General features: G+C 42.9%; 1 protein-coding gene across 2 annotated transcripts in view; it reads right to left on the reverse strand.

Annotated features, from left to right (window-relative positions):
* Positions 1 to 24073, reverse strand: part of LOC115093921 (carboxypeptidase O-like) — a 159062-nt gene that overhangs the window by 50347 nt on the left and 84642 nt on the right. The window contains exons 1-2 of one of the 2 annotated variants that reach the window (XM_029606353.1): positions 16429 to 16520; positions 9531 to 9645 (exon numbers count right to left, since the gene is read on the reverse strand). In XM_029606353.1, coding sequence (XP_029462213.1) covers positions 9531 to 9539 — 9 coding nt within the window. In that variant the 5' untranslated portion in view covers positions 9540 to 9645; positions 16429 to 16520. Of the gene's footprint in view, positions 1 to 9530; positions 9646 to 16428; positions 16521 to 24073 lie in introns of those variants that run through there. The other variant, XM_029606352.1, reaches the window with a different exon arrangement.

Raw genomic sequence — 24073 nt, forward strand, 5'->3', positions numbered from 1 at the left:
ATACATATTCACTCCATTTCCACAAGAATCAATGAGGAAAAACCCAGCAATCCTATAAATGCAAAAAAAAAAAAAAAAAAAAAAAAAAAAGCTTACTAAAGTCAAAAGCCAAACCACCAATCTCTTATAAAACTGCAGGGCATGAGAATCCCACCATGTGTTCAAAAGAAAAAAAAGTTCTCTTTTATACATTCTTTATTATGCTGCTTTATCTCACAGCTGCCCTCTTTATGAAGGGACAACAGTCAGAGATCACAAGTCATAAACCTTTCTCTTGCATATACCATACAATCCTTTATCCCAATATTATTGTCTTGGCCTCACAAAGTCCCAACGCCCTTTTGCACAGTCCAGCTAGGTTAGGGGCACTGACCACTGGAGCTCCATGTGTCTCACACAAAGGATCCTTCACTGCATCACCTGCCCTATAGCCTCAGTTATGATCTCATAATAGAATGAGTGCTACCTTTATCCATCTCACTCCTTCAAAAAACATTGCCTTCTAAGATGAAGCCTTCATATATTAGCTAGCATAATGCCCTCTAGGCAAAAATGTCCTGCAATCTCCTTCCTATTTGAGCATCAGAAAGGTAGGAAAATGTTAAACAAATTGTCAGTTATTTAAAAATAAATAAATGTTCTGCATTTTTTGTTAAGATTTGATGTATTTTGTGATTTTTCAAAGGCTTAGTGGAATATGTGCATGACTGATAGGGATGTGAATCGTGTCCTCGATCGTCTTAACGATCGATTTCGGCTGGGAGGGGGAGGGAATCGTATTGTTGCCGTTTGGGGGGGTAAAATATCGTGAAAAATCGTGAAAAATCTAAAAATCGCAAAACCGGCACATTAAAACCCCCTAAAACCCACCCCCGACCCTTTAAATTAAATCCCCCACCCTCCCGAACCCCCCCCAAATGAGTTAAATAACCTGCGGGTCCAGCGGCGGTCCGGAACGGCAGCGGTCCGGAACGGGCTCCTGCTCCTGAATCTTGTTGTCTTCAGCCGGCGCCGAAAAATGGCGGCGGCCATAGACGAACACGATTGGACGGCAGGAGGTCCTTCCGGACCCCCGCTGGACTTTTGGCAAGTCTCGTGGGGGTCAGGAGGCCCCCCACAAGCTGGCCAAAAGTTCCTGGAGGTCCAGCGGGGGTCAGGGAGCGATTTCCCGCCGCGAATCGTTTTCGTACGGAAAATGGCGCCGGCAGGAGATCGACTGCAGGAGGTCGTTCAGCGAGGGTTCTGGCGCCTCGCTGAACAACCTCCTGCAGTCGATCTCCTGCCGGCGCCATTTTCCGTACGAAAACGATTCGCGGCGGGAAATCGCTCCCTGACCCCCGCTGGACCTCCAGGAACTTTTGGCCAGCTTGTGGGGGGCCTCCTGACCCCCACGAGACTTGCCAAAAGTCCAGCGGGGGTCCGGAAGGACCTCCTGCCGTCCAATCGTGTTCGTCTATGGCCGCCGCCATTTTTCGGCGCCATTTTGGAAAATGGCGCCGGCTGAAGACAACAAGATTCAGGAGCAGGAGCCCGTTCCGGACCGCTGCCGTTCCGGACCGCCGCTGGACCCGCAGGTTATTTAACTCATTTGGGGGGGGGGGGGTTCGGGAGGGGGGGGGATTTAATTTAAAGGGTCGGGGGTGGGTTTTAGGGGGTTTTAGTGTGCCGGCTCACGATTCTAACGATTTATAACGATAAATCGTTAGAATCTCTATTGTATTGTGTTCCATAACGGTTTAAGACGATATTAAAATTATCGGACGATAATTTTAATCGTCCTAAAACGATTCACATCCCTAATGACTGATAGGTCTGAGGCAGGAGTGTGAATGCAAGTGAATAGTGTCTGCCCCATTAGCGTATACTAATGAGAGTGTGAGAAAGAAGAATGAATGGGAGTGGGGGAAGATAGAGGGAACTTGTATGGATAGATGCTTGTAGAATGAAAAGAGCCATTAATGCTATTTTTCAACAAACAAGTGCCACAATGTACATTATGTTCACAGGATGAAAATCTGTTCACTATAACCTTAATCAAAGAGATTAAGTCATTTTGTCACATTGCACCATCATTCTTGAATAGTTTACCAAATAGGCTTCATCTAATGAAAGCATATTACCCTTTCAAAAGGAGCAGAAGACCTGGATTTTCCACCATGCTTACCATTCAATATCATTTTTATTTCAGAATACAGCTGTCCTGATCCTGAACCCATGCTAAAAGAGAATAGGGTTACAGTTATTTTTAAGGGGTAATTTTCAAATGCATTAACACATGTAAAATGCATGTAAAAATGCTTTTTGAAAATTACCTGTGGGTTTCAAAAAGCATGTAAAAATGCTTTTTGAAAATTACCTGGCTAGAATTAAGTTGGCTAATTTAGGGGCGTTCCAGTGCATAACTGGGAGGTGTTGAGTTACCAGCTAAGTTATCTGGCTAATTCAAATATTCAGAGTTAGCTGGGTAGTGAATCTAGCAAAAAGAAATCCGTTCTTTTTGCTAGATTCACTACCCAACCTAGGAACCACAACATCTCCTCTGAAATGACAGATGGCATTCTCCCTCTGACTTTGCTCAGATCAGCCAGTCATCCAAATAAGGCTGAACCACGATATCTTCCTATCAAAATAACATTGCCATGACGATCATCATCTTCATGAAGGATTGCGGCACTTTTGCTAAGCCAAAAGGAAGGTCTCAAAACTGGAAATGCTGCCCCAGTACCATGAACCATAGAATTCTTTGATGATCTGCATGTACGGGGACATGTAGCTAAGCCTCTGTCAAGTTCAAAAAGGCTAGAAACTCTCCTTGATGGACCGCCGTCATCACCGTTCGCAAAGTCTATATGCGGAACCGAGGTACCTGCAATGCCGCAATGACTTTCTGTAAATTGAGGATAGGAAGAAATGTCTCCTCATTTTTTGAGGACCATGAAGTAAATTGAGTACTGCACTCATCCCTGCTCCCCTGACAGTACCGGAATCATTGCCCTCAACATTTGCAGATGAAGCAATGTATCATGAACCGTCTCTTGCTTGCCATGTGACACACAAGGGGACAAAACAAAAGCTTCCCTGAAGGGACGAGAAAATTCTAAGGCATAGCCATCTATCATCATCTCTAGCACCCATCAGTCTGAGGTGATTCTGGTCCACTCCTCGTAAAATCACATGAGCCATCCCCCGACCTGTTCCTCAAAAGAGTAGACCAACCTGGCTTCATTGTGCAGACTTACTGCAGCCTGAGGGAACCCCAAAAAGACTGCTGCCATCCAGACTCCAGCTTTTGCAAAGTCATCGAGGAACCATTATTAGGACAAAAACATCTCCTATCCCAAAAATGAGAGCAGACTGGAAAAGTCCTTTTACTGCTCTTCTTATCTTCTGGCAGCACGTTCCCCTTCAACTTCACCAAAAGCTCCATCAACTGCTCTAAATCCCTCCAAAAAGAAGTTTCCCCCTACAGAGAAGATTACAGGTAATCCCCCTACAGGGAAGATTACAGAGCTGGAACTTGGAACAAACATCTGCTGACTAAAACTGCAAGCAAAGAAGCCGTCGCATGGACATAGTTCTGGTCAAAGTCTGGATCAAATCATACAAAGCATCCACCACATACACAACTCTGAGCTCCAACTGGGCCGCCTGCTGCACATTGCCGGACGAATCCAAAATCTTCCCCTGAGTCTCCTGAAACCAATGTAAACATGTTCTCTGCATCAGAATACCACAGATCACCACTCAGAGACTTAAGGCCAAAAACTCAAACATCCTCTTAAGGTGAATTTCTAGTTTCTAACCCTAAGCATCCTTCAGCACTGCCGACTTCGATATCAAGATGATCTTCTTCCTAGTGACTGCCGAAACCGCCACATCCACTTTAGACAATGCCAAAAGCTGCAAAGTGTCCTCCATCAAAGGCTATAACTTTACCATAGCTCTGTCGACCTTATGTCCAGCTTCCAGAGCATCCCACTCCCAGATCATGAACTTCTTGATCTTCCTGGGCAATGCAAAAGCCTTTGGCGGACCTCTTAGGCCATCCAGCACCATATGCACCCCCTCATTATTTGAATTCTCCTGAACCATCTTAACTCTTCTTTGCAAAATAGGCAGACCACCCTTGGTTCATCTCCTTCCCCAGTCTGGACCTTCTCTGGATCTGAAAAATCCTTGGATACATCCTGGTACCCCTCCATCATGTCATCCCCTGGAAGATTCCCAAGGTCTTTTGCAGTCCACAGGATCCCCTTTCTATGGGATCATCTCCTGGGTCATCCAGCGGCTCCTCAGACTCTGATCCTTCCTCAAATGATTGACTAAGCCCTAGATGATGGATTAGAACTCCCAGCCATCTGGCCAGGGACTCCTCTGGCCAGGAACCCGCTGTGCTCCACAACTTCGGGTTTGCTTGCCTTTTGACCTTTCCTGGCCAGAAAGCCTTATTCATTAGCAAAACAAACTCTGTGTAAAATTCTTCCACCTCACTGACCCCCGATGTCTGGATCATCCTCATCTGGCAGCAAGTCATCCCTCTGCCAGTTCACCCCTGCTACCACAACAGTGGAGGGGAATCACTGGCATCCCATGGTGCTGCAGGCTCTTTGCCATGTACAGCCTCCCATGCAGCAAGACAAATAGAATCGGCAAAATCCCCCACTGGAGGATCCCTGACAGACCCCTGTAAGTGGGTAAATCTCTGGCCATTTGCCAATCCTGAGGAGGGTCTCTCTCCTCCTGCAGCGCACCGACTGCAAAGCATGGCTGAGTTAAGCTGGGTGCGGTCCAAGCCACAGGTTCTGCATGATTTTCCGTGCTCCAAAGCAGGTGCACACTCAGCCGCCGGAGCCATTATGTCCAACCACACGGAGGGTAGAAAAATAATTGCTGCATGTCAACAGACCTTCGACCATGCAAGTGAACCTCGCACTCCACTCCCCAAGCAGACTAACACTTGCAGCTCCTCTGCCTCAATGACCTGCAAGTCGCGATCAACAATGCTGAAAAACAGGCACAGGTCTTACTTGTCTTTGTTATATTTTCCTTTTTTTTTTAAAGACACAGTCACACCAGCACAAGCTACCCAAGAGAAAGAATTTGTACTTCCCTGTTGCAGTCTGCTGCTGACTGACCGAAGACCTAGGAAAGAAGACCTCAGGAGGCCAGAGGGAACCAGGACCCCTGATTGTCAGACCCCTGGATGGTGTGGGCTAAAGCAGCACAGCGATTACAGACACTCCCCCCCGCTCACCCAGCTCAACCTGAGGGATGGGCCACAAAGGTGCCTAACACCTTAGGGAGCATCTCCTCTGATCTTCTTACTTCTGAATCTAAGTCTAAACTCTTTTTTTTTCTAGACTGCAGGAATGCACCTCTACAATTTGCTGGAGACAGAGAAATACTGAGAGACTGCACTCTCGGTTTTGTAGCAGTACCTCAAAGCTTTTGTTCTTTGCTTACATCTGCTGGTAGGGATGCAAAACCCACTTGTCTGGACTAATCTGGGGTATGGACTATGGACAGGAATTGTTGTTACAAAATTCAAAGTTGTTAAATCATAAGAGAATGATGAGAAATTGCAGAAGGACCTTGTGAGATTAGGAAACTGGGCATCCAAATGGCAGTTAACATTTAATGAGGACAAATGCAAAGTGGTGTTCATAGGAAAGAGCAACTCAAATTACAGCTACACAATTCAAGGATGCAAATTGGAAGTCACCACCCAGGAAAAGGATCAGGGCTTCATCATGGATAATATATTGAAATCCTCTGCTTAGTGTGTGACAGTATCCAGGAAAACAAATAGAATGCTAGGAATTATCAGGAAAGGCATGGAGAATAAAACAGAGAATATCATAATGCTTCTATGACATTCCATAATGAGACTGCACCTTGAGTATTGTGTGCAATTCTGGTTGCCATATCTCAAAAAAGATATAGTTGCACTGGAAAAGGTACAGAGAAGGGAGATCAGGGGATGGAATGATTCCTCTAAAAGGAAAGGTTAAAGAGATATGGGCTCTTCAGCTTGTAGAAGAGACGGTTGAGGGAGATATGATAGAGGACTGTACAATACAGAGCGGAGTAGAATGGGTAAACACAAATCTGTTTACTCTTTCAAAAAGTATAAAGACTAGGGGACATGCAATCAAGTTCCTAGTCAATACATTTAAGACAAATAAGAAAAAATATTTTTTTACTTATAAGAATATAAGAAGTTGTCATACTGAGTCAGACCAAGGGTCCATCAAGCCCAGCATCCTTGGCATAATTAAACTCTGGAATTTGTTGCCAGAGGATGGGTGAAAACTGTTAGTTTAGATGGGTTTAAAAAAGGTTTGGACAAATTCCTGGAAGAAAAGTCCATAAACCATTATTAAGATGGAGTTGGAGAAATCCACTGCTTATCCCTGGGATAAGCAGCATGGAATCTATTTACCTTTGGGATCCTGCCAGGTACTTGTGATCTGGATTGGCCACTGATGGAACTAGGATACTGCGTTTGATGGACTTTTGGTCTGACCCAGTATGGCAAATCTTATGTTCTTATATTATGTGGATGCGGGTGGGTTGTGGAGTGAGTGCACCATATACTATTCACCCTGCCATTTACAACCCCATTCACCACCACTACTACTATCTCAGATGATAGAAGCAGATGCTGAAGAAGTGGGGAGGCAGGTGGTAAGTTTTCTAGGGGTGTGACTGGGTTGGCAACTTCTAAAAATATTTTTACTGGCAGCCTATCTGCCATATCTCTGAAGGAATCCTGCTGCCTGCTTCTCCTTTCTTCAGCATTTCAATATAAGAACATAAAAATTAACATACTGGGTAAGACCAAGGGTCTACCAGTCCCAGTATCCTGTTTCTAATAATGGCCAATCAAAGTCATAAGTACTTGGTAAGATCCTAAAAAGATCCCATGCTGCTACTGCTCAGTGATAAGTAATGGCTAATCTCTAAGGGGTGAATTTAAAACTCCTGGTGCATGCCAAAGCCAGAAGACACATGTAAAAAGTCGGACCGGCACAAGCCATGCAGATTTTAAAAGGTATCCATGTATGCATGAATCTCCCATATGCACACAAAAACTATTCTGAGATTTTAACATGAAATGTGCGTGTAGGTATTTACGTGCACAAGTGGGTGGAGACATCTCCATTGCGACCAAGGGTCCACAATGCCTCAATCACAACACTCAATCACAGGCTTCTTGCTTAAGATATATTTTAAAAAGTTGCTATGAGTTTTGGCCTCTACGGCCAGCTTCTTTTCAAATTCTCTCTTAGCTTGTCTTATATATGTTTTACATTTAACTTACCAATGCTTATGCTTTTTCCTATTTTCTTCAGATGGACCCTTCCAATTTTTGAAAGAAGTTATTTTGGCTAAAATAGCCTCTTTCACCTAGCCTTCTCATTCATGAGACTCACTGAACCATATTTCTGTAATAGCAACAATCTTCAAGTCCACTTCCACCATTAGGGCTTGCAGAAATGGGATTTTATTGCCCAGTCTATGAGCATTTGTGCTCATAGCCTTCTAGCTTCTCCCCCTCAGCTTGCTGCTCTTCTTGGATATCATTTCTGCCCTAATCAGTTGATGTTTCTTAATTTCTCTACCCATTTCCTGGGTGTTTACTCCCACTCCCAATTGATCCCCGTTCATCCTCCAGTCTCTCCTCTCACTCAACTGATCCCCCACTCAGCATCACCGAACCTCCCCAAAATGATCTTTCTTTGTTCTGTCTACTCCAGCTTCACCCCTCCCCTCCCATACCTGAATGAGGAGGGGAGGATCTGAATTAGGAAGTACAGTAGCTCTTTTCTCTACTGTAACTGCTCCAGGCTCACCCCTCTCCTCCTGTTCCTTGCAGGCTATCTGCGAAGGGAGGGGCTGGATCAGGAAGCAGAGAACTGTTCTCTGCTGAGTGAGATTCAGCAAAGCTGAAAGGCAAGACATCTTCAGGCAGCCTGCTGCTCACCCAGATTTTTAGCACTGGCCTGTGTGCCTATTGATAAATCTAGGACTGCTTGGAATGTTCTTGCCAATCTTGTTTCTGCTTTGCTCCTGTCATTGTGCCTTGAGAACTCCTGCTGATACCATTTTGCCCCTGTACAGTGGTTTGGGCTTTTCGTGCCACTTTTGGTGACACTTCGATAAAGTCTTGATGCTTTGGAGTGCTCTTTCACTTTCTGATGATGTCTACTCACAAGTTTCATTTGAAATGGTTAGAAAACCCTAATTTGGGAGCCCCAAATAGGATGCTTTGCTTCTCTCATTAACTTTAATGGGAAACAAATGGAAAGATTTTTTACACTTTAACAATCTGAATATTAAGATCTCTCATGTAGTAAGAGATTTTGGGGTGAATTTAGAACATGATCTATCAATGAAAGAGAATATCATACAAGTGGCATCTGGTGCTTTTATTAAGTTAAAAGCACTACAGAGTCTGAAACCTTTTCTAACTTTAAATGATTTTCACATCATAGTCCAGTCATTAGTTATTTCTAAACTGGGCTATTGCAACACTTTATATATTGGCGTCCTAGCATATATGTTACGCTGTGTTTACAAGTAGTGCAAAATACAGTGGCCAGATTATTGACAGATACTGGACTATATGATCACATCACTTTGTTCTTTCCATTGGTTGCCTATAAAACATAGGATACAATTTAAATTGTCACAATGGTTCATAGTGCACTAAAATGTGATACCCCAATGTGTGTTAGTTCAGTTCTAAAATTGTATAAACCATAACAAATTTGCAGGTCATCAGGGCAGACCCTATTAGAAATACCATCGGCAAAACAAGTTGGACTCGATGAAACGAGAGAGAAGTCTTTTTATGTAGCTGGTCCATATTTATGGAATAGCCTCACCAATGAGATCAGGAACATCGAGTGTTATCTGACTTTCAGAAAACATGTTAAAGCTTTCCTTTTTAAGCAAGCTTTTAATGCAGAAATATAATTTTTAATTTCAGTTTCAGTCTTTAATACATTTTGATCCGCTTAACAATTTCCTAACAGATATGCCTAACTTAAACAAATAGTTTATTGTACTAAAAATGTTACTGTACTATGATGGCACATGTTTAATTGTATTCTATACCACTCATATTTTTCTTTATCGTGCCTGTTTGTAAACCGTTGTGATGGTTATCTAACTTAACGATGGTATAGAAGAGGGGTTTTTTTTTAAACATTTGAATTGTTTTATTATTTGTAGTTTAATATGTTTATCTATTCTTTATTTTATAATTATTTTTGTTTGTATATTATTTTGTGACCCGCCTAGAACTGCGGATAGAACGGGATATAAATTGTGAAAATAAATAAAATAAACAAAAAATGTTTGTCATCTGAAAAGAATCAAATGAATTTTGGTGAGCTACAACACAAATAAGCAAACAAAACAACATTTTTCCCCTCCCCACATCCCTACTAGAGAGAACTCATATTCAAAGAGCTGATCCACAGTTTAGAGCAGATGTGGACTTTGGATTCCTGATCACTTACATCTTCCATTGGATGATATCTTGTATAGTTATAGTTCGACAGTGAGAATTGATACTTTCCAGGATTCCTCACTGTATCACTGTCCCACAGCTCTTTTACATTCTTTATTAGGACTCTTTTAAAGAGAAAGAGAGAAAGAAAAATATATTAACTACTTGACAGCAACTATGGCTTATTTGTCCTTCCTAAAGGCCAATAGAGGTGTGGACCCAGAAAACAACAAGGAAGATGATCTATCAAAGCTGTGAGGAGAACTAAAGAAGATAGATCCAAAGTCCTTACAATTCTTTATTGCAGTAAACAGACACAAATTGCCCAATAATTGCCAATTGGGATCTTTCCAACTTGTGTTTACTACAATAAGGAATTTTAAGGACTTTGGATCTATCTTCCATTTGTTTTCCAATAGAGGTGTGGAAAAGGTTTGAGGGGATTTTTTTTGTGTCAATTTGCTTTTGTTTCATTAGCGTAAGGGCAAGGTTCATTCCATTTCATTTTTTTTTTTATTGTTTGGTGTTTTAAAAAATAAAAGCCAGTATTAGCCAGCTCCAGGGACCCCTCCCTGCCACAAATATCTTGATTCTAAAAAATAAAACAAAGTTCCATGAGGCCTTTTCCTCATCCCCCTACTCACCCATACCTCTCCTTATCAGTTTACCAAAAATCTTATGCCTCTTCATGGGGCAGGAGTAATCTCCAGACACATTTGCTCTGCTAGTGCTTTATTCAAAATGGTGCTGGAGCGCCAGAAGGACAGAAGTGTCTGGGGACCATTCCTGGCCCATGAAGATACTTACAATTGCAGGCTAGCTGGGTGGGGAGTCTAGGTAGGTAGGGGGATGGGGATAAGGCCCAGAGAGATTTTATTTTATTTTTTAGAATCATGATTTTTGTAGTGGGAGGAGGGCCTTGGGGCTGGCTGATAATGCCTCTTTTTGTTTTTTAAATGAAACAAAATTAAAAAACAAATGAAATTTTGTTAACATAAAATGAAACAAAAGCACAACCCTAATGGTTAGCAGTGCAGTGACAATAGGAAGCACACACACACATATGTCTATGTATGTATTATATATGTGAGTCTCCCCTAATTTTTTTAAAATTTTGTTTTCAAAGTGAAACAAAAGCATATCCCTATATCTATCTTTATACATTTGTGTGCATGTGTATACAATCATGTGGTCTCTTACTAAATTTAAATTTTAATCCTCTGTATATTGGGGCGGATTTTCAGAGCCCTGCTCGCGTAAATCCGCCCAAAACCGGGCGGATTTACGCGAGCAGGGCCCTGCGCGCCGGAAGCCTATTTTACATAGGCCTCCCGGCGCGCGCAGAGCCCCCGGACTCGCGTAAGTCCCGGGGTTCTCCGAGGGGGGCATGTCGGGGGCGGGCCCGGTCGTCGCGGCGTTTCGGGGGCGTGTCGGCAGCGTTTTGGGGGCAGGTACGGGGGCGTGGCTATGGCCCGGGGCGGTCAGGGGGCGTGGTCACGCCCTCCGTACCCGCCCCCAGGTCGCGGCCCGGCGCGCAGGAGGCCCGCTCGCGCGCGGGGATTTACTTCTCCCTCCGGGAGGCGTAAATCCCCGGAGAAAGGTAAGGGGGGGTGTAGACAGGGCCGGGGGGGTGGGTTAGGTAGAGGATGGGAGGGGAAGGTGAGGGGAGGGCGTTAGAGGATTCCCTCCAAGGCCGCTCCGATTTCGGAGCGGCCTTGGAGGGAACGGGGGTAGGCTGCGCGGCTCGGCGCACGCCGGCTATACAAAATAGATAGCCTTGCGCGCGCCGATCCAGGTTTTTAGCAGATATGCGCGGCTCCGCGCGTATCTACTAAAATCCAGCATACTTTTGTTTGCGCCTGGAGCGCAAACAAAAGTAGGCTATTCGCGCGCCTTTTAAAATCCGCCCCATTCTGAATTGGGAGTAGTATTGCCTTAGTTCCATGTTTAAGGGCCTCATTTTCTAAAGTATCGCAAGCCTGCGATACTTTAGAAAATTGCGCTACTCTGGGGCAGGGGGGGGGGGGGGCGGTCCTGCGCTAGCCGGCAGCGATCGCACCGCCATGGAGCGATCGCTGCCGGCGTCGCGCCCAATAACTACACCATAGAAGGTGTAGTTATTGGGCGCGAAATAGCGAGAGAAAAGGGCCTTCCCTTTCCGCTCGGCTAACTGTCCTCACAGAGTCGGCCCCGGTGACGCCCCCGACTCCTCCTCTTCCGGGGCCGACTCCGCCCAGATTTCAGTAGCGCAAGCCTGCGATAGCTTTGGAAAATGAGGCCCTAAGTGTTTCTAATGCAATAGTAAACTTTTCTGAACCTGTACCTATTAAATGGCCAAATTTTGATACAGTTGCCCATAGTGAAATTTCTGTTATTTCAACTAAAGTCTTCACGTTTTTTGGACCCTTGTCCTTTCTGGGTCATATGTAACTCACAATCTCAATTCTTGGACATTATCATTAAAATAATGAACGTGTCACTAACCAAAGGTAGTGCTCCTATTGCTATTAAAAACACACTGCTAATTCCTATCAAAAAGAAAGGAAATTTAGCTCATGACTAGTTTCTAGTTATAGACCAATTTGTAACCTACCAACATTGGCTAAAGTATTAGAGAAAGCTGCTGTCCCATCTTATGGATTTTGTTCATGATAACCATAGTCTCTACACCCTAATCAGAGCAGATTCCACCCTACTACAGCACAGAAATCTTGCTTTTTTCTTTGTCAGACTTCATTTTACTGCATTTAGATAAGAGCACTTCTTTGACTATGATTTCCCTGGATGTTTAATTGGCTTTTGACAGCATAAATCATTTGATTCTCCTGAAAAGTTCTCTTGGACTTAGCATTAGCATTCTTAAATGGTTTGAATGTTATCCTTTTCAGCAACTTTTTCAAGTTAAAATAGGCCATAATATATCAAATTGGAAGTCAATTACTACAGGTGTCCCACAAGGATCTGCTCTGTTGTCTTTACTATTTAATCTACACTTATTTCCTTATGTGTGCTATTATCTTCCTTTGCAGACAAATTTAAAATATATGCAAACGACATCCAGTTGCTTTTCCCAGAATCTCCAAATATGTCTATTACTATTGATTCTTTTTCAAAATGTTTAGAAGCTGCTAATAGTTGGTTGAGGGAAAATCATTTGATAAGCCATTCTCCTTGTCCTCTTCAGTTGCTCAGTCTTACGGTGAATGGGACTCTACTTATATTGGTTAACACCATTTGGGATATACAGGGGCCGGATTTTAAAAGGGTTACGCGCATAACCCTTCTAAAATGGCCCTGCGCATGGCGAGCCTATTTTGCATAGGCTCGGCGGTGCGCGTAAGTCCCGGGGCTTGCAAAAAGGGGTGGCCGGGTGCCCCGACACAGCGGCCTGTGTCGGGGCCTGCCGCGCCAGCACACGTAAGTTACTACTGCCCGTAGGCACTAGTAACTTTTCGAATAAAGGTAGGGGGGGACTAGATAGGGCCGCGGGAGGGTGGAAGGAAAGTTCCCTCCGAGGCCGCTCTGATTTTGGAGCGGCCTCGGAGGGAATGGGCAGCGCGCGCAGGGCTCGGCACGTGCAATTTGCACAAATGTGCATCCCCTTGTGCGCGCCGACCCCGCATTTTTGTTTGCGCGTGCGCTCTTTTTTAAAATGTACCCAACATTATCATAATAGATTCTTCCTTTTCACTCAAAGCACAATTTGCAGCAATGATAAAATCTGCCTTTAAACTCAGACTCATACGCTCATTAAAATATATATTGCCAACCAAGGATTTTAGAACAGTAGTCCAAGCATTTATTCTATCTCCATTGACTACTATAACTTTCTATGTCGGCTTACCAAAATATAGACTGCAAGCCTTACAGCTTCTACAGAATGCTGTGAATCACAGTAACATAGTAATGATGGCAGAAAAGGACCAAATAGTCCATCCAGTATGTCCAGTAAGCTTCTTACGGTAGTATCTACTGCACTGTGCAGATTTCCCCCATGTTTCTCTTAAAGGTAGTAACTGCTAGAGATGTGAATCGTGTCCTCGATCGTCTTAACGATCGATCGATTTCGGCTGGGAGGGGGAGGGAATCGTATTGTTGCCGTTTGGGTGTGTAAACTATCGTGAAAAATCGTTAAAATCGTGAGCCGGCACACTAAACCCCCCTAAAACCCACCCCGACCCTTTAAATTAAATCCCCCACCCTCCCGAACCCCCCCCAAATGCTTTAAATTACCTGGGGATCCGGCGGTGGTCCAGAACGGCAGCGGTCCGGAACGGTCCCCTCAATAGAATCGTGTTGTCTTCAGCCGGCGCCATTTTTCAAAATGGCCGCCGCAAAATGGCGGCGGCCATAGACAAAAACGATTCGACGGAGGAGGTCGTTCCGGACCCCCGCTGGACTTTTGGCAAGTCTTGTGGGGGTCAGGAGGCCCCCCCAAGCTGGCCAAAAGTTTCCTGGGAGTCCAGCGGGGTTCCGGGAGCGATTTCTTGCCGCGAATCGTTTTCGTACGGAAAATGGCGCCGGCCATACGCGTACCAGCGCCATTTTCCATACGGAACCCCCACTGAACAACCTCCTGCAGTCGATCTCCTGCCGGCGCCATTTTCCATACGAAAACGATTCGCGGCAAGAAATCGCTCCCGGAACCCCGCTGGACTCCCAGGAAACTTTTGGCCAGCTTGGGGGGGCCTCCTGACCCCCACAAGACTTGCCAAAAGTCCAGCGGGGGTCCGGAACGACCTCCTCCGTCGAATCGTTTTTGTCTATGGCCGCCGCCATTTTGCGGCGGCCATTTTGAAAAATGGCGCCGGCTGAAGACAACACGATTCTATTGAGGGGGCCGTTCCGGACCGCCGCCGTTCTGGACCACCGCCGGATCCCCAGGTAATTTAAAGCATTGGGGGGGGGTTTTAGTGTGCCGGTTTTCCTGCCCTCCCCCCGATTTTTTAACGATAAATCGGGGGAATTGGTATTGTACCGTGGCCCTAACAATTTTTTGACGATTTAAAATATATCGGACGATATTTTAAATCGTCAAAAAACGATTCACATCCCTAGTAACTGCTGCTATGTTCACTTATTTATGATAACCCATAAAAAGTGTACTTCTAGCAACATTTTTACTGATTGATGAGCCTTCTTAAAAATTCTTGATGTGTTTTGCTTATGGACTTGGTTATAGAAGCAGTCCTGTGCTTATTCCTTTATGTCTGCATATCAGTACCCCAGATCATAAAAGTCAGGGATCATGCTGGCTGTCATCTGATTTCAATTCCTCTTTCCCCCTCCCCCAATATCAAAGCAGAGCGTGATGTTGCAGTTGCATCAAGCCTTGTTGGTTAAGGATATTAATCCCATGCCTTCTGTTAAGGGTAGCAACTATTACTCCATGCAGTTTACCCTCATGCTTATCAGTCCTCTGGACCATAAAAGTCGGGACCCTTGTTAGTTGTTGTCTATATCCAGATCCCCTTTTCCCCTTTCCGTTGAAGCGGAGAGCAATGTTACAGTACATGAAAAGCATAAAGGCTTATTGGTTAAGGTTAGTAACCACCGCAACAGCAAGTTACCTCCGTGCACCCTGGTATACAGTGTTTATACCATGCCTCTTTGAACTGACTGTTTTTGTCTTCACTGCCTCCTCTGGAAAGGTATGCCAGGCATCCACCACCCTCTCCATGAAGAAATATTTCCTCACTTTGGTTTTGAGTTGTCACCCCCAGAGTTTCATTTCATGACCCCTAGTTCTACGTTTCCTTTCCACTGGAAAAGATTCAAAGTTTGTACATCATTAAAACAATATGGCCAGTTCGAGATCATATTAAGCCTGTGTTGCAAATGCTGCACTGGTTGTCTGTAGTCCATCAAGTCCAATTCAAAATGGTATCACTGACCTTTAAAGCCCTTCATGAAAAAGAAACTTCTCTCTGAGCACCTAACAAAATATGTTCCATTCATTTTTTAATTTGTTTTACTTATGTTTGTTGCAATTGTAAACATGTTTTATTTGTTTTTATCTGTTCATTTGATTTTATGATTATTACCATTGTAAACTGAAATGATCTATGGAATGGCAGTTAACAAATATACTTAAATGTATTTCACGTTACTGTATATATAGCAAAAGACCCTGGCTACCTTCCCCCGGCCACCCTCCTCCCCTCCCCCCAGTTCTATTATTAGTTACACTGTAAAGCCCTGTTGGCTATGTTCACATTGTATGGAAACCGATGTGATGTTTTTCTTAATGAATGTCAGTACACAAACTTAAATAAATCCATCTAATAATTTACACTCTGCAGATAAATCTCTTCTAGTAGTGCCTTCCCAAAAATTGGCACATCTAGAACTTGTTCATTGTCAAGCAAGCTCAGTAGCAGGGCCTGCTCTTTGGAATGGATTACCTTTACAGCTTCTTATAATTATGGATTACAAATTGTTCAGAAAGAAGTTAAAAGCTTAGGGTTAATTTTAAGAGTTGCTTGAAAGTATTATATATGGGCATCGCATGATGTGAAGCTTTCACGGTCCACACCTCATTAATTGTGTCCATTCCAGGGTCCAATCCCTGAATGAGCTGCCCTGGTCATTCAGGAACTCAAATAGTAGGTTCAAGTTATTTTTCTTTACAAAGTCCTCAGGAGGGGTTTGAACCCCCTCCACCTGGATAGAAGGCAGATGCCTTCCCCACTGAGCCAGAAACTCAGTTCCTGAAGGCTGGCTTCAAAAGTTCATCTCCAACCAACTTAAATCCACTGTTCCAAAGTCTGGCCCCACTGGGCCTAACTGCCACCTCCCTCCGTACCTCTGGGACCTCAACCCTTCCCCAGAGATACAGCCACCCACCAGCAGTCCTCCAGGCAAAGTATCCTTGTCGTACGTCCAACAACAGAAGTCCCCGCGCTCACCTTCTCTGTGATAGTTGCGGCAGTCCTTCACACGGTCGGGGAATATCCAGCCTCGAAGTCTCCCAGAGCAGACAGGAAATCCGATCCTTCCTCCTCAGTCCCCCGCAGGAGACTGAGACTGCTCTACTAGGGAGTCCTTTTTATCCTGTGGAAACTCCTCCTCCTCTGCCAGCTGATTGGCTCCAGGGAATCCCACCCTTAACCTCCCACACCTGTGGTTCTTCTGTCCTTGTAACATCCAGGGGAAGGAACCAAGGGACGTCTCTAGCCTGGTGTTGCTGTATTTTCCTTCCCCCCTTCCCTTGAATCTTTGGTTCCGGGGTTTTATTCTTCCCATCCCGTCTAGCATAGTGACCCCGTCACACATGAGCAACTCATTTTAAAATTGGAAAAATACGTGTGTATATGCACGTGCAACAGATTGTGTGAAAAGCGTAGATCATGGCATTTCCGGTCAGGCCAACATTTATGTGCATAAATTCCAATTTTAAAACTGGCGAACACAGCGCATGTTGAGCTGTAACCTGCACATATTTACTTTTGCTCTTTTTTCAGGTGTAAATATAAAATCATTATAAACAAAAACTGACTGGGTGAGGGGTCTGGGTAAACTGGGGGGCATGCAGGCTTGAGAACTAAAGGGGTCTTGATGACCTAAACTGGGAAAACTGGTAGACTAAGTGGTCAAACTGGATATTTCCTTCATATGCGTATGATTTAAAATGTGCTCACTTGAGCATGTAAAAGCCAAGTGAATAATGTTTTCTTGCATAACTGCTTAAAATTAGGAGCACCATATGCACACTAGTTGTATTTTATATTATATGTGTGCATTTGCTTGGACAATTTAAAATTCCAGTATATATGTGCTTGCACCCATATATGCACTTATGCGGGTGCACCCACACTCTTTTTGAACTTACTATCCCTATTTTCAACTGGATTATCTATGATTTCTAATCATTTTTACTTAAGCAGAGTTATTTAATTATTGGATTGTTTATAATCAATTTGTTTTAATTTTATATGCATTTTGGGCCTCATTTTCTAAAGTATCGCAGGCCTGTGATACTTTAGGTAATGAGGGGTGGGGTCCGAAATGGGGGGCGGTCCTGCGCTAGCTGGCAGCGATCGCACCGCCGCGGTGTGATCACTGCCGGTTTCACACCCAATAGCGCCACCATAGAAGGTGTAGCTATTGGGCGCGAACTAGGACGTGAAAAGGGCCTTACCTTTTCATCATCCGCAGCGTCTTCGCGGAGTTGCCCCGACTCCTCTTCTTCCGGGGCCGACTCCGCCCCCATCTTGGTATCGCGTGCGATCCTTCTGGAAAATGACCCCCTTTGTTTCTTATTTTATATGATTTTATTGTATTTTGTTTGCCTTGGCAATGTATTGCGCATGTCATTTGCAAACCACCTAGCATGGTTGTACCTCTAGAGGTGATATAAAAGAACTTTCAAATAAATCAATATGTGTGCATTTATTATATGTGCCAGTCAGGGGGAATGACGAACTCTGAATACTGAGTAGCCTCTTAGTTGGAGAGGAGGAAGAATGCCTACAAGGATGCTGAGACTAGAAAGCTGCAGAAACTAATCTCTAAAGTGCTGCCTGGGAACTGAGAAAGTGAAAGACTTTAAAAGTTTGCCTCATGAGAGAAAAAATTAACTCAGATTCTCTTGTTGCTTCACTTGCAGTATCTGTGATGACTTACCTGTAGGTTGGCAGAGCGAGCCCATCTGATTTGCAAAATATCACTGGGACATTGGATCTTTGGGATGTTTTTCATCTGAGTCACAAAAAACCCAGATCATCTAGCAGTGATCCTGATCTAAGAGTGTTGCATGAATATCCAGGTAACTGCCCTATTGACTTGACATGTTGGGTTGGAAAGAAAAGTGGTAAGTGCACAGTGCAAGTAAAAGACTCAGAGTTTGCATAACCCTCCTGGATTGATAATGGGAACAACAAATTTCTGTTCACTCTTAATCATCTCTAAGATTTCATGCATATTAATTTTGCATAGTGTATGTAAAGACTATGAGGTTGATATTCAAAGGCATTCATCGGGATAACTTTTAAGTTAGTTGGATAAAGACTAACTTTTGAATAAGTTTGAAGAGATCAATATTCAAAGGCATTTAGTTGAATAATGTGTGTGTTATTTGGCTAAATGCTGACTTTTGAATATTAGGGCCACTTATCTAGCTAAACTTTATCCAGAAAGCTCATTATCCAACTCGAATTCTTCCTTGATATGAAAGAGGCATTTTGGGGCAGGGTAAAATTATCCGACTTATTTTATTTATTTAAAAGTATTTATATTCTGTACAGATATATAGTTTCAAGGTGGCTTGCAGATTAATACATATATAGCTTAATACAAAAATAACACAATGGAACAATACAAACATTATAGCTGTCAGTTTGATTGAAGCTTTGCTGAGGTTTTAACTCAGTTTGACAGGTAGGGGCTTAGGATTGAAGGCCTGAGAGAACATTTATGTTTTTAATGCCTTTTAAAATAATTTTATACAAGCAATGGCACAAAGTTGGTCTGGCAAGGAGTTCCATACATGAGGGCCAGCTACTGAGAATGCTCTGTTTCTTGCAATATCGAGGCCAATTTTGGTGATGGAACTTTGAGTAACCTTTTATTAGCAGAGCGAAATTGTCTGACCAGTTTATAAATCTGGAGCAATGAGCTCAGCCAGGTTGATGAATCATTGCTGATCAGATTGTGAATGATAGTTCTGACCTTATATTGAATCCGAAATGCTATTGCTGTTCAATATGAAGTAGCTAAAACAGGGGTTATATGTTTGTGCATCTTTGTTTTAATGAGAATTTTAGTTGCTGTATTCTGCACAATCTGCAATGGCCAATTAACTTATCAGATTTTGTTACTTGATTTATATTCTGCTTTTCAAGCACGTCAAAGAGGATTACATTCAGGTACTCTAAATATTTCCAGCTAAGGTACCTGGATAATTTTAGGACTGCCTTAGAGCAATCCTATAGTTATTCGTCTGCATCTGCTTTATAATCCTCCGGGACAGACCATTAATCAGAAACATTCTCTAGCGAAGCAATTTTTGTCTGTTCAGTTAAAATATTCTAAAATACTCTTTATAGGAGTCTTTAGTGTACATGCTGAGGAGACCTCCTCGCCCTGTGCAAATGAGTTATTGGCTCCTATGAAAGCAGCTAACTATAAACAAGTGGTTAAATCTCCTGTGCATGTAAGAGGTAACACAATTGACCTGTTTTGCTGCCCAGAGGAGGATGGGGAATCACTGACTGGGACTGATGTAAGAAAAAATTTGTGGTCACATCGTTTCCTCCATTTTAACTTAGCAATAGGAGCTCAAAAAGGAAGTAGAGCAAGTCAAAATCAGGAAAATAGTACATTCTAGTGTACCACTGGAAGAATTTTCAAAGCAATGGCGAGGCAAGATACATGTCTTCAGCTGGGATAGTGTCTCAATAGAGACTGCCGTGAGTAAGAGGAACAGCAGTCTAATTCAAGTTCAGAATAGAGTGGCACCACAGCGAGAGGTTCTAGTTCAAGATCTAAGAAAAGGGCACCATGGTTGATGCATGAGGTCTTACATCAGAATCTTAGAAGTTCTAAAAGGAAATGGCAAAAGCACTTCTAGATTGACTATGTGGCAAAAATGTGAGATTATAGATCACAATGTAAGAAAGCATGAAAAGATTATTACATTCAAAAACTGAAATGTCAATAAATCATCCTTTAGCCTTATTTGCAACAGTTCAGAAATTAACTACAAAGCCATCTAACGAGGAAATCGTGTCCCTAGTCTGTAATCTATTGGCAGATTTCTTTGAAGAAAACTTAATAAAAGTTGGTTTTATTATTACATAATTCTGAACCAAGAAACCAAGCATTTTGAGGCTTCTGAACATTTGTCCAAATGGTCAGGTTTTAGAACAGTTTCCATCAGAGAGGTCTCATCTGTAATTGCTCAGTTAAAACCAACTTTCTCCCCTCTAGACCCGTGTTCAATCTATGTTTATTTATTTATTTATTTATTTTAAGTTTTTCTATACCGGCATTCGCGATGGGTATCGCATCATGTCGGTTTACAATTAACAAGTGAAAAGGTAACAAGAGGTCATAAATAACAATAAATAACATAAATTAAAAAGGTAGTAGTAATAGTAACAATATACAAGTGAAAGTTAAGGGTTGCAGTTACAATAAAACAAGGTAGTAATATAACTTGGAGCAGAGAAAAGAAGCAGGGGTATTTAACTAGATACATATGATACATATATGCCTATCAATGCATTTGAGGTAATAACGAATTGCCCTAATGCTGTGGAGTTAGTGATTAGTCAAAGACTGATTAAGGTTCAGTTTACGTCAGGAAATGCTTTCATAAAAAGCCATGTTTTGAGTCTTTTCCTGAAAGTGGGGAGGCAGGGTTCCTGTCGCAAATCTGGTGGGATGGAGTTCCACAGTGATGGTCCTGCGGTGGAGAAAGCCCTGTCTCTGGCTGTTATGTGTCGCATGGTTTTGGAATGTGGAATTTGTAAGGATTCTTTGTAGGACTCTCTGATTGGTCTATTGGAAGTTAATTTTTTGAGAGGAATTTGAAGGTTGAGCTGAGAGTGTTGATGTAAGGTTTTGTAAATAATGGTTATGGACTTATAAATAATTCTGTAGTGAATTGGCAGCCAATGTAAGTCTTTGAGAATTGGTGATATGTGATCCAATTCTATGTAGTATTGAATTTAAATGCCATTCACCATTATACAAGCTATAATAAATGCCTCCTTGAAGGAGGGTGAGTTACCTTGTCAATTAAAAAGGGTTACAGTCAGACCAACCATCAAAGATGAAAAGACCTCCGTAATGAAGCCGTCAAACTATAGGCCAATTTCAAATCTTCCTATCATTGCTAAAATTATAGAAAAATATGGGCTGAGCCAATCAGAAGAATTTTTAGAGGAGAGATATGTCCTTCATGATCAACAATTTGGTTTTAGGTCAGGACATAACAGAGTTATTTTTACTTTCTTTAACAGATATGCTAAATCAGAAACTGAACAGAACCAGACAGGAGCGTTGATCTATCTGGACATTGCTTTGGCATTTGACATCCTGTGCCACACAATCTTGATATCTGAATTACATAATATAGGCCTGGGTGGAATTGTTCTCAAATTGTTCAGCTTTCCTCATGGAAAGAAGACAAAGGGTTTTGATGGGGAACACCTATTCAACATGGAAACTTCTTCCTGCAGGGGTACCTCAGGGAGATCATCCCTTTCATCAGTACTCTTCATTATGTACTTATCCACACTAGGACATTTAATCCATTCGATGAGCATTCAATTTTATATTTACGCGGATAACATATTCTAATTTCTTATATATCCCTAGTGAAGAGATTAGTATCCCTCCCAAGTCATAAATAAAACATGCCAAACTCTTGATGCTGTGAGATACTGGATATCAAAAAACAAACTTCTGTTTAATTTCTTGAAAACAAAAATTTTTATGGGTAGGGAAATGCTCTCCATTAAATGATGTTCTAAATGTCCATTATGATGGCGTTCTATTGCCTCTGGAGTTTCAAGTTTGGAGCTTGTAATCTTTTTAGATTCACAATTGACCAATGAAATGCCACATTCATCATTCAGTAAAAGTATCCTTCTATAAGTTGAAATTGTTAAGATCTCTCTGACATTACATACAACCAGAGATGTTTAGTCCTTAGTGCGCAGTAACCTGGATTACTGTAGCAAAATATTGTTAGGTCTCCCGACCTCATTGCTGCATACATTACAATTGATTCAGCATGTGCATATAACCCCAGTATTGCGTACATTGCACTGGTAATGAAAGTCTCAGTTCCATTTGATGATTATTATACACAAACTCTTATACTCAGAGACTCATTGTATGTAAGCAAATAGTTTGCACTGGTATGAAGCTGCCCAAACATTAAGATCCTCGGGGACAAATTTATTAGCCCTACCTTCTTGCAGCACTTATAGATTGCAGACCACATGCTCAAGGGCATTGTATTATGTCAGACCAAAATTATGGAATGAGTTATTACTTAACTGGCCATACACTTAAAAAAAATAAAAATTCCCTTCTGAGCCTGTGTCCCAATACCCCAAAACCTGGTCAATATGTTTAAAATCTTCCCTACCAAGCCAAGACATTTTCCCCCCAATCCCACAAACTCCTCCAAGTTTAATTTAAAAATGAAAGTATGGAAATCGGCACCAGCCTCCCCCCTTCTCTATCCCCTTCCCAGTTAGGCAAAATGTTCAGAATTTACAAATAAAAATCCCTCTTCTCCCTCCCCTAACCCTCCCACCCACCTAGTACCTTAGATAATGTCGATCTGGCCCCAGGATCACAGTATGCTTGCATCTCATTCCCATCAACTTCCAACGCTGCTCTGTCAACAACACTGGAAGCATACACTACCAGCATTACTGGCTTCTTACACTGCCAGCATTAGTCAGAATAATCTGTGTAGCAGTGCTTGCTTCTTACACTACCAGCGTTGCTGTCAGAAGAATCTCTGTAGCAGTGCTGGCTTCTTACACTACCAGCGTAGCTGTCAGAAGAATCTCTGTAGCAGTGCCGGCTTCTTACACTACCAGCGTTGATGTCAGAAGAATCTCTGTAGCAGTGCTGGCTTCTTACACTACCAGCGTTGCTGTCAGAAGAATCTCTGTAGCAGTGCCTGCTTCTTACACTACCAGCGCTGCTGTCAGAAGAATCTCTGTAGCAGTGCCGGCTTCTTACACTACCAGCGTTGCTGTCAGAAGAATCTCTGTAGCAGTGCCGGCTTCTTACACTACCAGCGTTGCTGTCAGAAGAATCTCTGTAGCAGTGCTTGCTTCTTACACTACCAGCGTTGCTGTCAGAAGAATCTCTGTAGCAGTGCTTGCTTCTTACACTACCAGCCTTGCTGTCAGAAGAATCTCTGTAGCAGTGCTGGCTTCTTACACTACCAGCGTTACTGTCAGAAGAATCTCTGTAGCAGTGCTGGCTTCTTACACTACCAGCGTTACTGTCAGAAGAATCTCTGTAGCAGTGCTGGCTTCTTACACTACCAGCGTAACTGTCAGAAGAATCTATGTTGCAGTGCTGGCTTCTTACACTACCAGCCTTACTGTCAGAAGAATCTCTGTAGCAGTGCTGGCTTCTTACACTACCAGCGTAACTGTCAGAAGAATCTATGTTGCAGTGCTGGCTTCTTACACTACCAGCGTTACTGTCAGAAGAATCTCTGTAGCAGTGCTGGCTTCTTACACTACCAGCGTTACTGTCAGAAGAATCTCTGTAGCAGTGCTGGCTTCTTACACTACCAGCGTTACTGTCAGAAGAATCTCTGTAGCAGTGCTGGCTTCTTACACTACCAGCGTAACTGTCAGAAGAATCTATGTTGCAGTGCTGGCTTCTTACACTACCAGCGTTACTGTCAGAAGAATCTCTGTAGCAGTGCTGGCTTCTTACACTACCAGCGTTACTGTCAGAAGAATCTCTGTAGCAGTGCTGGCTTCTTACACTACCAGCGTAACTGTCAGAAGAATCTATGTTGCAGTGCTGGCTTCTTACACTACCAGCGTTACTGTCAGAAGAATC

This window comes from Rhinatrema bivittatum, chromosome 6 (genome assembly GCF_901001135.1).
Source record: "Rhinatrema bivittatum chromosome 6, aRhiBiv1.1, whole genome shotgun sequence".
NCBI classification, from domain to species: domain Eukaryota; kingdom Metazoa; phylum Chordata; class Amphibia; order Gymnophiona; family Rhinatrematidae; genus Rhinatrema; species Rhinatrema bivittatum.